This window comes from Gobio gobio (assembly GCF_949357685.1).
Source record: "Gobio gobio genome assembly, chromosome: 9".
In the NCBI taxonomy this organism is placed as follows: domain Eukaryota; kingdom Metazoa; phylum Chordata; class Actinopteri; order Cypriniformes; family Gobionidae; genus Gobio; species Gobio gobio.
This window is the reverse complement of record NC_137115.1, coordinates 28,055,180-28,068,943: the sequence shown is the minus strand read 5'-3', so window position 1 is coordinate 28,068,943 and position 13,764 is coordinate 28,055,180. Positions and strand designations below refer to the sequence as shown.

Genomic DNA, 13,764 nt, shown 5'->3' with positions numbered 1-13,764 from the left:
GGAGAGCCACTGCGCTCAACTGCAGAATCCGACACATCCACCTTTTGCTCGCGAGAGTTTTTTGACATACGTCTGCATGACATCAGAGCAAGGCGGACCGCCCTCGGACACATTTCTAACCGGAATGCATCTCGCGCTGATCACCGGTGATCGGTTCTGCGCAGATTTTGCTCATCTCAAACAAACCTAATGACCTTGCATGTGATTGGAGGAGCCCGACGAGCTTCTCGCCCTCGTCCAATCACGTGCGAGGTCATGGCCATGACGCGTACAAAACGTGAAGACGAGCTTTAAACAGACGTGTTTTGGACTTTTTTATACATTTCCTGTGTTTTTGCTGCTTTGCTTTTTCGTGATCAACAATGACAGGACGCCGTCTCGACTTCAGCTCCCCTTCAGCTCCCCTTCAACTCCTCTGCATGGACGCGACCAACTTTTTCGACTAATTTTCAGCTGTCTGGCGTCTTCACAACTCTGAGGCAAACTGCAGGCGCTATGAACCAGAGCATGGGTAATGTAACGTTACGAATGAAAGAATATGCTTTTATTCAGCTGTATAAGGAAATGTATGCGTTAATAGATCCGAGCTTAAAACTGCACATTTTGTTTTCACAGACTATCCTCGCCTCATAACGAAGCCATGACCTCTTATCTGCTTGGAGCGATTTCCGCGAGTCCAGATTTAACCGCTGATCATGACGACATTGTATGTAAGTATAACTTCTAATGTTTTTCTCATTCCTTGTTTAATTTTACCGTGACTGTTTTTATTAATACCAGTCTCATGTAATTGTTTTCCAGCTGCCTGTAAGACGTATTATGAATCGATAAACCGGAGCTTCAGATACAAACAACCTGAACTTGTATTGCAGGCGGAAACTGCGAAGAGTTTAGCTCGGAGTCGATCAAGAAGAAAAAGGGTAAGATTTATTATATTAGATCCGTTTTTTGTCAATGTGAGTATTTTTCAGGTTGCTTATTGTCTTTATGGATTGTATTACAGTTGCTGGAAGCGAGACGAAGTGTGCTGGCTGAGGATGAGATGGACATTTGGAAGTGTGCGACCATTGAACTCATGTCTGATGAGGAAGACGGCATTGTTGACGGGGTGTCTGGATGATTTTGCGACCACCGCCCTCTCGCAGCCTGGAGCTCTCCGAACTCTGTGCCACTTTGCAATCCAGATTAGAGGCGACACCGAAATACAGGGCAACTCACCATATACGCCTTTTTTTCTCGAATGTGTTGGGCGCTTCTTTTTGACGTTTTTGGAGGACAACATGAGAGACATTACTGCTGCACTGTACATAGATGTGTGTTTAACAATAAAGCTCTTTCTTTGAATAAACAGCTGTGTGTTTATAAATGAAGCTCTTTCTTTGAATAAACGGCACGGTCCGGGCAAATTTTCCCATTTATTCCTTGATGGTATGAATAGTGTAGTTCATAGCACAATAACATTAATATAAAACATAAATTATTACAACATAAATTATATATGTATTATTATTATTATTATTATTATTATTATTGGGGTTTAAATTTATAATGAGCCAGGGTGACCAATAATGATTGGTTTGCAGTGATCTGCCAACCAATCACGAGGGATTTTTCTTGTTTAAAAGTAGTGGCTTCAGCCAATACTGAGTGAGTAAATTCAAGTCAGGCCGTTGACTCTCTGGTTTCGCTGCTATTCATATGCTAATTAGAGGCGTAGCACCTCCGCGGTCTCTCCGCGGGGGGCTCTCCACCTACATCATGGTTCGTTTACGACAATTTGTGGCACAGACGAACGCGTCGTTCGCTGCCTCTAAATTTTCGAAAACTGCCAAAAATTAGGGAGATTTCCGGGAGTCTACAGGCGTTTACGGGGTTGAAAATCCCACTTTTCATGCAGTGCATCCATAACATTCAACAGATTTATTTAAACTGAGGTCCATTTCCACCACTGTATATACAGTGGGTATAGAAAAGAATCACCCCCCCTTTAAAATAATCACATTTTGTTGCTTTGCAGGCTGAAATGAAAACGGACAAAAAAAGTTTTTGTTTTATTCAGCTGTATTTACAACTTATAACATCCAAGTGAAAGATATAATACAAACTTTTCAGGAAAAAAAAAATACAAATTAAAAAAATAAAATCGCTGAGTTGGAAAAAGAATCACCCCCTTCTAAAAATGACTTGTAAACCAGATCAGGTGTAGTTAATCACCTTCTCAATAGCACACAATGCCAATTGACTTTCAACTGCTATCAGCTGTGGTCATTTTGATTAGCTCAGCATGAAACAAGCTTTTCCTGAAGCATTTCAGTCCTTGGTAGTGCAACTGAAGAAAACAATCAACTATGGGTGGCAAGGCATTGTCTAAAGATCTCCGGGATAAAGTTGTGGACAGGCACAAGTCAGGAGATGGATACAAAACTATTTCAAAGGCTTTATCAGTGCCTAGAAGCACAGTGAAATCGTCTCGGTTCCGTATGGTAACCCTCGTTTCCTGAAGGAGGGAACGGAGACCAGTGATGCGCGGGTTGATCCAAAATGAGCGGGTGCCCGCGGCCACCCGCGGTTACCCGCGGTTACGAGTCATCCAAAAATATTTTTAATGATATTCGGGTCACGGTCGGTCGGATCGTCAATAAATCCTTATTTACCTTTTGAATGTTGAGCGTTATTAACTTTTGAATAAATGCTGACGCGGGACAAAATGCCGATTTCCCAAAACGTTGAACTGTGCAATGCCATTGTACCATTTTAATAGGCTACTTTTAAACGCATTTAAAGTCAGTTTTGTGTATTTTCTGAGAGGGGGCGGGATTTTTGTTGGGAAAGTCGGGGGAGAGACGCACACTTCGATTAGACTGGATAAACACATGCAGCATCTTAATTGTTAAGAAAATTAAACGAAATAAATGAATAAATCAAGCCTGTATTACATAACACTAGGCTATATCATACAGCATTCAGAAAAATAACAGTTTGCGCTCCTAAGGGCTTTCACACTTTTCCAAATGTTTTCCAAATGTGGGCTGATGAATTCTTCAAGCCGGGTCGAAACATAAACATCGCGTTCATCAATAATATGCATCTGGAGCTGAAATGGAAAATGATGGGCCGCCTCAAGAACTTCCTGCTCTCGCTGCTGCACCTCTGAGCGCACCACGCCAGGGCCTGAAACATTTTCTCAATGGCCCAATGAGCTACGATGAGCATTTACTACTTTTAAAAAATGCGGGTCAGGAAGCGGGTCGGGTACAATATTTTCTTCTTTTTTTTTTGCGGTCCGAGTTGCGGGCGGGTTAGTTGAAAACGTCGGTCGGGTGCGGGTTGTTTATACATTGACCCGCGCATCACTGACGGAGACGTATGTCGGACGTACCGACGAATTGGGATCACTTCTGGGAGCCCCTATCAGCTTCGAGCTATCTAGAACCGGCCAATGAACAATTGGCGTGCGAGATTTGCATCTCGCGCTCCGCCCCGCGCCGCGGGTATAAACAGGAAGCGAGAGCGAATGCACGCTGTTTACAGCCAACTGTAGTTGAGGCCCCGTCCACAGACCCGAAACTGCAAGCCCGTTGTACGTGGCACCCCAACCCGTGGATGAGGCATCCGTGGAGACAACGGAGTGCCTGGACACTTGTTCTAGGGGAACTCCCGCCCGGAGAAACAAAGCGTCCGACCACGGGCCGAAGGTTTGGCGGCACCTCGGAGTCACTTGGACACGGAGGGATCCGCTGTGCCACGCCCATCTCGGGACTCGATCGTGTAGCCAGCGTTGAAGCGGTCTCATATGAAGCAATCCGAGCGGCGTTACTGCGGCTGCGGATGCCATATGCCCCAGGAGCCTCTGAAAATGTTTCAGTGGTACCGCTGTCCTGCCTTTGAACGAATTCAAGCAGTTCAACACTGACTGGACGCGCTCCTCGGTGAGGCGCGATGTCATGGCGACCGAGTCTATCTCCATACCGAGAAAAGAGATCCTCTGTGTGGGACAGAGTTTGCTCTTCTCCCAGTTGACCCGAAGTCCCAAGTCCCTGTGTTCGCACAACTTCTCTCGCGACTGGGCAAGGATCAGCCAGTCGTCGAGGTAGATGAGGATGCGAACGCCATGCTCTCTCATGGGAGCAATGACCGTCTCCGCAACCTTCGTAAAGACGCGGGGCGACAAGGACAGGCCGAAGGGTAAGACGCGGTACTGATATGCCCGTCCCTCGAACGCGAAGCGCAGAAAGGGCCAGTGTCGAGGGAGAATCGAGACATGAAAGTACGCGTCCTTCAGGTCGATCGCTGCAAACCAATCTCGGGGACGGATGCACCTGAAGATGAGCTTCTGCGTTAACATCGTGAACGGCAGCCTGTGAAGGGACCGGTTCAGGAATCGCAGGTCCAAGATCGGTCGTAACCCGCCGCCTTTCTTGGGTACAATGAAATACGGGCTGTAGAACCCAGACCTCATATCGGCTTGAGGGACCGGCTCTATCGCTTCCTTCGCCAGTAGGACAGCGATCTCCGCCCTGAGCACGGGGGCGTTCGCCTCCACTACAGTCGTGAAGTGAACGCCCCTGAACTTGGGGGGACGCCGGGCAAACTGAATCACATAGCCGAGTCTGATGGTACGGAGGAGCCACCGAGACGGGCTGGGAAGCGCTAGCCAGGCTCCCAGACTCCGAGCAAGGGGGATCAACGGCACCACAGACGTACCCGCAGCGGGGCAGCGAGGCGGAACGCAGGGATCCGGCTCTGACGGCATGGGAGCGGCCCGAAGCGGGATCTGAGTGTGCTGTGCAACACTTACCTGCATCCGCGGAGGGGATGTGCGAGTGTGGGGAGGCCGCTTGTGTGCGTCCCGACAGCCGGCGTCCCCTGCTGGCGAAGGGAGAGGTACTTGAGGGTGGCGAGGCATGGGAGCGTCGACCACCGCCTCTCTTGGCACCCAGAGATATTGGAAACTGCTCTTTTATTGAAGTTTTGGGTGCCGCTGGCACTGGGGCCAGCAGCGGAACAGATAAACAAAAGATTCTCCCCCGGCCCTCATCCGGGGGAGGGAGTGGTGCTGCAGCCATCTCCCTCAGAGCAGTTTCCTCCATCTCTGGGCGGCCCGTCTCAGGGTCGCTTGCGACGGCGCTTGCCACCTGGCTTGGCAGCGGCCTGAGCGGGCTGGACATCCTTCCCACGGCCGGCCCCACGCCGTCGGCTGGTGTTAGGCTGCTGCGGTGCTTTGGCGTTGGAGGCGCTGCCACCGGCGGCGGGGTGGAGGCAGCAGCGGGCCGCCGGGGCAGGATGTGCTTGATCACCTCCGTCTGCTTCTGGGCGGCCGAGAACTGTTGGGCGATGCTCTCGACCGCGTCACCGAATAACCCAGCTGACGAGATGGGGGAGTCCAGGAACCGATATTTATCGGTCTCCCTCATATCAGCCAGGTTAAGCCAGAGATGCCGCTCCTGGACCACAAGTGTGGACATCGCCTGACCAATGGCACGGGCGGTGACTTTCGTCACCCGGAGGGCGAGGTCCGTCGCCGTCCGGAGCTCCCGGAGGAGCACTGGGTCAGGCCTACCCTCGTGCATGTCAAGGAGCGCCTGGGCCTGGTGGACCTGAAGCAACGCCATGCCATGCAAGGCGGACGCAGCCTGTCCGCAAGCCTTGTAAGCCTTTCCAGTCAGACCGGAAGAGAGCTTACAGGCTCGGGACGGGAGACGTGGGTCACCGCGCCAGTTAGAGGCGGTCGCCGGACACAGTTGCATCGCGACGGCACGCTCCACTGGCGGGATCCCCACGTAACCCTTGGCTGGTCCGCCGTCGAGGGTAGTGAGGGCGGAGGAGTCACTCGGCCGGTTTCTGGCAGAAAAAGGTGCCGTCCACGACCTCGTGAGCTCCTCATGCACCTCCGGGAAGAAAGGTGTCGGGGCGGGACGCTGAGAACCAGCGCGACCCGCCCCGAGGAACCAATCGTCCAACCTAGAGGGTTCGGGACACGGTGGAGGGTTCCACACGAGCTCAACCCTTTCGGCGGCCCGGGCAAGCATAGCAGTCATCTCGGGGTCCGGGGCAGCCGTTGCTACTCTCCCAGAGGGAGGCAGTACAGCTGACCCTTCATCCTCCGAGGACTGAAACTCCCCCTCCGATGCAGCGATCGACATCTGTTCGTCCGCTGGAGCTCCAAAAGTCACCACTGGTCTCCCGTGGGAGGGTCCAGCGGGTTCTCTTGGAGGCTCTACCGGCTGCGGAGCTGAGGGATTAGGGGCCTGCGGAGGTTCGCTAGGCGGGTTTGCCCTAAACGTAATCCTCAGATCACCCTGGCCATCCAAAGAAGCAGGTCCACCCGGGTTAGGGGTAGACCTAGTTCGTGGGATGGGTAAGGGGACTCCCCCTGCCCGGAGGTAGGAGAGTCTCGATCTTAGCTCCGATATAGTCATGTTCCCGCAGTGGGAACATGAATTATCTACAAACGCCGCCTCAGCGTGCTGTGTGCCCAAACACGTGAGACAGCTATTGTGACCGTCAGCAGGGGACAGGGAACGACCGCATCCAGAAACGCACGGGTGGTAAGACATCTTGAAAAAGACGCCACGTCACCCGTGAAGCTCTTTTTGTGAGGAAACGCTCTGTGCTGAAGCACTCAGGGGGAAACGCGACAGCGCACGGGATTGCTGTTGCTGTAATAACAGCAGTTTTTCTCTGCTTGCAGAGGCAGCCGATGAGTCAGCGCGGATCCCGCTGAAGTGTGCCGTCTCTCCAACATGCGTCTCCTGGAATCTCCGGTTCTTTTTAAGTCTTGCTGATAGCAGCGATATACTCATTTACTGAATGAGAGTCCTCTTCATCTGCCGTTTGGCTCCGAAGTGAATGACAGCGTGCATTCGCTCTCGCTTCCTGTTTATACCCGCGGCGCGGGGCGGAGCGCGAGATGCAAATCTCGCACGCCAATTGTTCATTGGCCGGTTCTAGATAGCTCGAAGCTGATAGGGGCTCCCAGAAGTGATCCCAATTTGTCTGCATGGGAACTATTATTAAGAAGTGGAAGGTATTTGGTACAACGCAGACCCTCCCTGGATCAGGACGTCGCTCCAAACTGGATGAAGAGCCAGGAGGAAACTGGTCAGAGAGGCTACCAAGAGGCCTACAGCAACTCTGAAGCAGTTGCAGGAATTCATGACAAAGACTGGTCATTGTGTGCATGTGACAACAATATCACAAATTCTCCACAAATGTGGCCTGTATGGGAGGGTTGCAAGAAAAAAGCCACTCCTCACGAAATGCCACATGCAGTCACGACTGAGCTTTGCCAAAACGCACCTTGAAGATTCTGAGGTCGCGTGGAAAAAGGTGTTATGTCAGATGAGACTAAAATTGAATTATTTGGCCTCAACGCCAAACGATATGTCTGGCGAAAATCCAATACAGTTTACCATCCAAATAACACCATTCCTACAGTAAAGCATGGAGGTGGTAATGTCATGTTATGGGGTTGTTTCTCTGCAGCAAGGGACTGGAGCACTTGTCAGGATAGAAGGAAAAATGGATGGGGCAAAATACTGTCAAATTCTTGAAGAAAATCTGCTGCCCTCTGCCAGAAAGTTGTCACTGGGAAGAAGATTTACCTTCCAACATGACAATGACCCAAAGCACACAGCAAAACTGACCACACAGTGATTGAAGGAGAAAAAGGTGAATGTCCTTGCATGGCCTAGTCAGATCCCAGACTTAAACCCCATTGAAAATCTGTGGAATGACTTGAAGACAGCAGTCCACAAACGGTCACCATCAAATTTAACTGAACTTGAGCAGTTCTGCAAAGAAGAGTGGTCAAATATTGCAACGTCTAGATGTGCAAAGTTAGTAGAGACATATCCCAACAGACTAAAGGCTGTAATTAAAGCAAAAGGTGGTTCAACAAAATACTGAAACAAGGGGCTGATCCTTTTTCCAACTCAGTAATCCGGTTTATTTTTTCTTTCTTTTTTTCTGACATGTTGGTGTTATATCTTTCACTTGGATGTTATAAGTTCCACTGAGTAATTACATCTGAATAAAACAAAAACCGTGTCTGTCTTCATTTCAGGCTGCAAAGCAACAAAATGTGATTATTTTGTATACCCACTATATATATATATATATATATATATATATATATATATATATATATATATATATATATATATATATATATATATATATATATATAATATGCAAAGCCACTGGAAGGCAAGCCTGAGTTTTTCAAGGCGACTTTTATTTAGAACGCATCACTTTAATATTTCCCTGGCGATGCAAGTGGACAAGTGTTTTGTTGTTTAAAATCACTAAAAAAGTGGACTTTATCTGAGGCCAGTACTAACTCATATATATATATATATATATATATATATATATATATATATATATATATATATATATATATATATTTTTTTTTTTTTTTTTTTTTTTTTTTTTTTTTTACCACTTTAATGACTTGAAGCAAAGCATTCTCATGTGAATTACACATTGTAAATTAATTATGTGAGAACCTTTTTGGTTTCTTTCTATAATCAAAATCAAGCTGTATTGACAGGACAGTGTTTTCTCCTCATTAATTTATTAAATCAAGTGTGTATTTGTATATATAATGTGAGCCTGGACCAAAAAACCATAAGGGTCAATTTTTTTAAATTGAGATTTATACATAATCTGAAAGCTGAATAAGCTTTCCATTGATGCATGAACTGTTAGGATAGGACAATATTTGTCCAATATATACAACTATTTGAACATCTGGAATCTGAGGGTGCAAAAAGAAAATTGTGTTTAAAGTTGTCCAAATGAAGTCCTTAGAAACGCATATTACTACTAACAATACATTTTTTATATATTTATGGTAGAAAATTTACAAAATATCTTCATGGAACATGATCTTTACGTAATATCCTAATGATTTTTGGCATAAAAGAAAAATCAATAATTTTAATCTAGAATCTAAAAAAAATCAATAATCTTGAATCTATTGTTGGCTATTGCCACAAATATACCCGTGTGACTTATGACTGGTTTTGTGGTCCAGGGTCACGTTTTTCAATAAAAAGTCTCAGTAAATAATGGATTCACTTCAAACTGAAAAATTTTACAAGCAACGTGTGAAGGATGTAAATGTATAAAATATGACAAATTAATAAACAGTGTAATTTAAAGCAGTAAAATAATAACTTGTAAGTTAATAATTGTAATTCTAAAAAAACAGCAGGTATTTAAACATTTTAAATAATTTTACACAAGATGAAACGTCACAATAATGTAAAACTATCTCTTTTGAGTTTCTCTTCCCATGATGGCTTTTTTAGTGTTTCTTTCTGGATGTAATATAATTATGTAGCACTTTGGAGCAAATATTGCCCCCAGTAATCCAAAACTGGAGGCTAAAATGGCAAATATCTCTACAGCTACTGCATATTTTCCTGGTGAGCTCACATATGCTGGAACAAATGCAATCCACACAGCACAGAAGATTAACATGCTAAAAGTGATGAACTTTGCTTCATTAAAATTATCTGGAAGGTTTCTTGCCAGGAAGGCTAACATGAAGCTTACTGCGGCCAACAGGCCAATGTATCCCAGCAACATAGAAAAACCAGCCACTGAGCCAATAGCACATTCAAATACTATTTTAGAACGGATATACTGGTTGTTTTTATGGGGTGTTGGAGAGGCAGTTGATAGCCAGACTGCACATATCACTACCTGGAGGGCTGTTAGGACCAGAACTGTGCATCTTTGTTGAGCTGCTCCAAACCATTTCATAGCACCTGTACCCTCTGGCCGAGATGACTTGAACACGGCTATTACCACCATAGTCTTGACCAGAATGCTGGAGACACACAGGACAAAGCTTATGCCAAACACAGCATGTCTTAACTGACATGTCCATAACTGTGGCTGACCAATGAACAGTAGCGCACAGAGGAAACACATTTTGAGTGACAACAGCAGCAGGAAGCTGAGCTCTGAATTGTTGGCGCGTACTATGGGAGTGTTACGATGATGTGCAAAGATGACCATCACAAGAGTACAGAAGCAGGTGCCAAGCAGGGAAGCAGTGGTCAGAGAGATGCCCAGAGGTTCCTCATAGGACAGAAACTCTACTTCTTTGGGAACACACTGATCCTTATCTGAATTTGACCAAGACTCATCTGGACATATTGTGCACTCTATAGCATCTGTGAGTAAGAAAAATAGATAAGCCAAGAAGTTATGAGGAAATTATTTTGAAAATATATTCAAGGTTTTTCCATCAAAAATTTCCTCACCTGTCATATTAGAAATCTCTCCATCTCCGCATGGCAGGCAGTCAAAACAGCAGACAGGAAGGCCCTTTCTCATGGCTTGTCTGGTCCCTGGGGGGCAGCTCTCACTGCACACAGACCGGTGGGGCTGTCAGGGGACAGCATATGTTGTTATTTATTAACAATAGTGAATATAATAGTGAATGCTCAGTATACTGTTGTAGTTTCATGAGGCATTTGGAAAATTGTTTTACAGTATACCAGAAATGTAAGAATGAATGTAACATGCTATAATTAAAGACAATTTTTTTTTACTTTTTTCATCTGAAAATTCCAGTATAATGCATCCTCATCCAGTGTGAGCACCTTCCCTTTTCCTGCCCCTTCATTCACTACACCAACCGTTCGGACCCTTATTGATCCATCAGAGTTTGGCTGCCAGTTCAACACATCATAGATGGCCAGAGCATCTCCATTCTTATCAAATGACACATCATCCCCAAAGCCTGTGGTGAAGTTAACTTTCTGGAGATAATGAACCAGCTGTACAGTTTGTAGACAGGAAAGACAGTTTTTAGAAGTTAAAATTAACTTATACATTCATATATGATTGCCACACTTTACTTAATTACTTAAGTTCTATAATAAAAATGCTTGATTGATTGATGTTTCTTAAAAAGTTTAATTAAAAAGTTTAATCACATATAAATATATCTTATGTTACTAACAAAAATAAATATTGTGACAGTATCAGTTTAATTAAAATATCTGAAATATGAATTAATGTAGAGCACATTTTCCCATATGCGGTCGGAAATAAAAAATCCTTTTTTTAAGATGCCTGCTGTGTTTGAGGTTTTTTTTATATAGAGAACACATTTTCACCGCCACATATAGAGCACATATTTAGTTTTTTTCACATAAGCACTTCTATATGGCCAGTGAGAATCTGCACTATACCTGTGGGTCTTACCTGCCAGGGTTTTAGGTTGATAATGTTGGCACAGCTGTTCCCACTGAATGGACCTCTCCCCTCCTCACACTTCATCAGGTCATGAAGTGCATGTGCCAGGGCATAAACTGCCTTATAGACATTATAAGCTGCCCTCAACCCAGAAACATCAGAGTATGGTGTGTCTGTGGTGTTCAGATCCTCCTGTCCTGTACAGACATTTTTCATTTGTTCTCCATATGCATTTTTACCCCCAGTTTCAAAGCTGCACCTGAACATGTTTTCCCAGAAGATCCTTAACATATTATTTCTTGGATTATTGCTGGGACAGAGACGTAGCAGAAAGTCTTTAAGTCTCTGGATTTCTCCACGCCTGATGGCGATGCCCAGTGTGCCCCCCAGGAAGGGTAGGAAACGTGTACTGTGAAAGACAGGGGAAGTGGCCCAAGCTTCACTCGCAATCCACTGCCTACCTGTCAGGTTTTGCAACACCACCTCATCCATCAAAGTCATAAGATATGATGAAGTAGAAAAAACAACCACCACTCTTGCTGTAGAGGCCTGAATCACTCCCATTATATGTTGAATATCTTTGGGGTTGTTATCATGGGGCAGGATTTCAGAAAAAGCAACACAACTTCCAAACAGCTGCATTTCCTGCTGGAAGGACACAGAAGCATAGATTCCATAGTCATCATCACTGTAGAGGAGTCCAACCCAGGTCCATCCAAAATGCCTCAAGATCTGAACCATAGCCCGCACCTGGAAGGCATCACTTGGGATAGTTCTGAAGAAAGAGGGGTATTTTTTCCTGTCACTCAAACAGGAGCAGGTGGCATAGTGACTAACCTAATTAGGAAAGATGGAGCGAAGGCATGAAATGGAAATGGAGTTATGAACAACATACACATACGGATGATTGTTACAAGAAATGGAATCAGGATATAGATATATATATAGATATATATATATGGCAAATATAACATGTAATTGAAAAGTGAAAAAAATATGCATATAGTGCATTTTTACTTTTTTCATCCCATCTTACTATAGGTACTCGAAACAGCCCCAGCACACTGGAAATCGCAATGGATGGAGTTGATCCTGGATCCCCCACAATCCCAATTACTGGAGGAGGGCCAGTGCAGTTTAGGTTGGAGAAGGTATCCTCTGTCCCACTAACCAGGGATATGGCAGCCCGAAACGCCATTCCTAGCATCACACAGTTGTCATAAAGTTGGTAACCAAGAGTGATGTTAGGCAGCAGGTTTGGATTCTTATTGATCTCCTCTATAGCAAAAACCATGGTCTGCGCCTGCTGAAAGCTTTCCATATCAAATCTAGGGGAAACAAGCAAGATACATGATTATATGATTATATTATGATTATAATAAAATTATACAAAAAAGCTAATAACTCAAATGTGAATTAAACGATCATTCATCACTCATGTAACCCTCCTATGGTGCACACTTTGTTAGATATAAAGTGGTTTTAATACAGATTTTTTTTGGTCAAGTTAGCATCATAGCTGTCTACACATTATTTGACAAAAAGATTTCCTAAAAAAATAAAACATATTTCCTATTTAATTTTCTTTTTTTTTTTTTTTTTTCTTCTTTTCTTTAATTTCTTTCATAATAATGTAGTCCTTCTGGCCCCAGACTCACTTTTCACAATATGGTGGTTCTGGCTCTGTTTTGAAGCTCAGCTCTGGGAACACTGTGAAAAAATGAACTTCAAACAGACCTCCAAGTATAACATCCCCATCCTGGTACATTCCATTCAACTTGAAGTGTCCCTGGAGCTGACAGGTGCCTGATCCGACGATTGATGCTGCAGAGATGCAGTTAAAAGACAGATACAGGCAGATGTTTAGAGTGATCCCCATCTCTCTCTTTCTGACACACTCACCCATTCTGCTTGCTAATTTATGATGACAATTGTGTGGGGAGTTGCTTTAATAGAGCAGGCGGTGCTAAGTGGGAATCTCTAAAAAACACAATGTCGCCTTCCCATCACTTATCATTTACTTTTCTAATTTATGCAAAGGTGATGTATTTTTTTTTTAAATGTTTCATTTTATTTTTATCACATTATTTTTTATCATATTATTTATTATTGTAAACCCACTGGTGTATAGCACACATTATTTTACCATTCCCTGCATTTTGTTATTCTTCCAGTTATTTACCTATTACTTACAGCGGCTAATCGGAAGTTCACACATTCACAGAAAATAGCTTACTTCCATGTTGCAAAATAAGGTGGACAGTGAGAGTTCGGAGCATGGCTACTGTAGCAGATGGAGCCAGAGGGTGTTAAGCCGGTGTTGTAAAAAATTCAGTTCCTGTGAGAAACTGTTCCAGTGGGTGAACATATATTCATGATATTTCCCCCATTCATGATATTTTTCCATTGTGGGTGAACTAAAAATTACTGCCAATTTATGTATCCTTAAAGTAGAAAATGAGAAAACAGCACTTCATCCGGTCCGTGTACATTCATTTTTCGATTTAATATTGAAAGTGGAAAAATGAGAAAACGGCTCATTTA

At 44.6% G+C, this 13,764-nt stretch overlaps 1 protein-coding gene across 1 annotated transcript; it reads right to left on the bottom strand.

The window, feature by feature from the left end:
- Window positions 1–9,276: 9,276 nt before the first annotated feature.
- On the bottom strand, window positions 9,277–13,099 carry LOC307131326 (extracellular calcium-sensing receptor-like; the record flags this gene model as incomplete). Its single annotated transcript, XM_079824915.1, has 6 exons — window positions 9,277–10,190; window positions 10,281–10,404; window positions 10,572–10,799; window positions 11,230–12,057; window positions 12,257–12,548; window positions 12,879–13,099. The coding sequence occupies 6 exons, from the start codon at window positions 13,097–13,099 to the stop codon at window positions 9,277–9,279; spliced, it is 2,607 nt and encodes an 868-aa protein (XP_079681041.1).
- Between the last annotated feature and the right edge of the window lie 665 nt (window positions 13,100–13,764).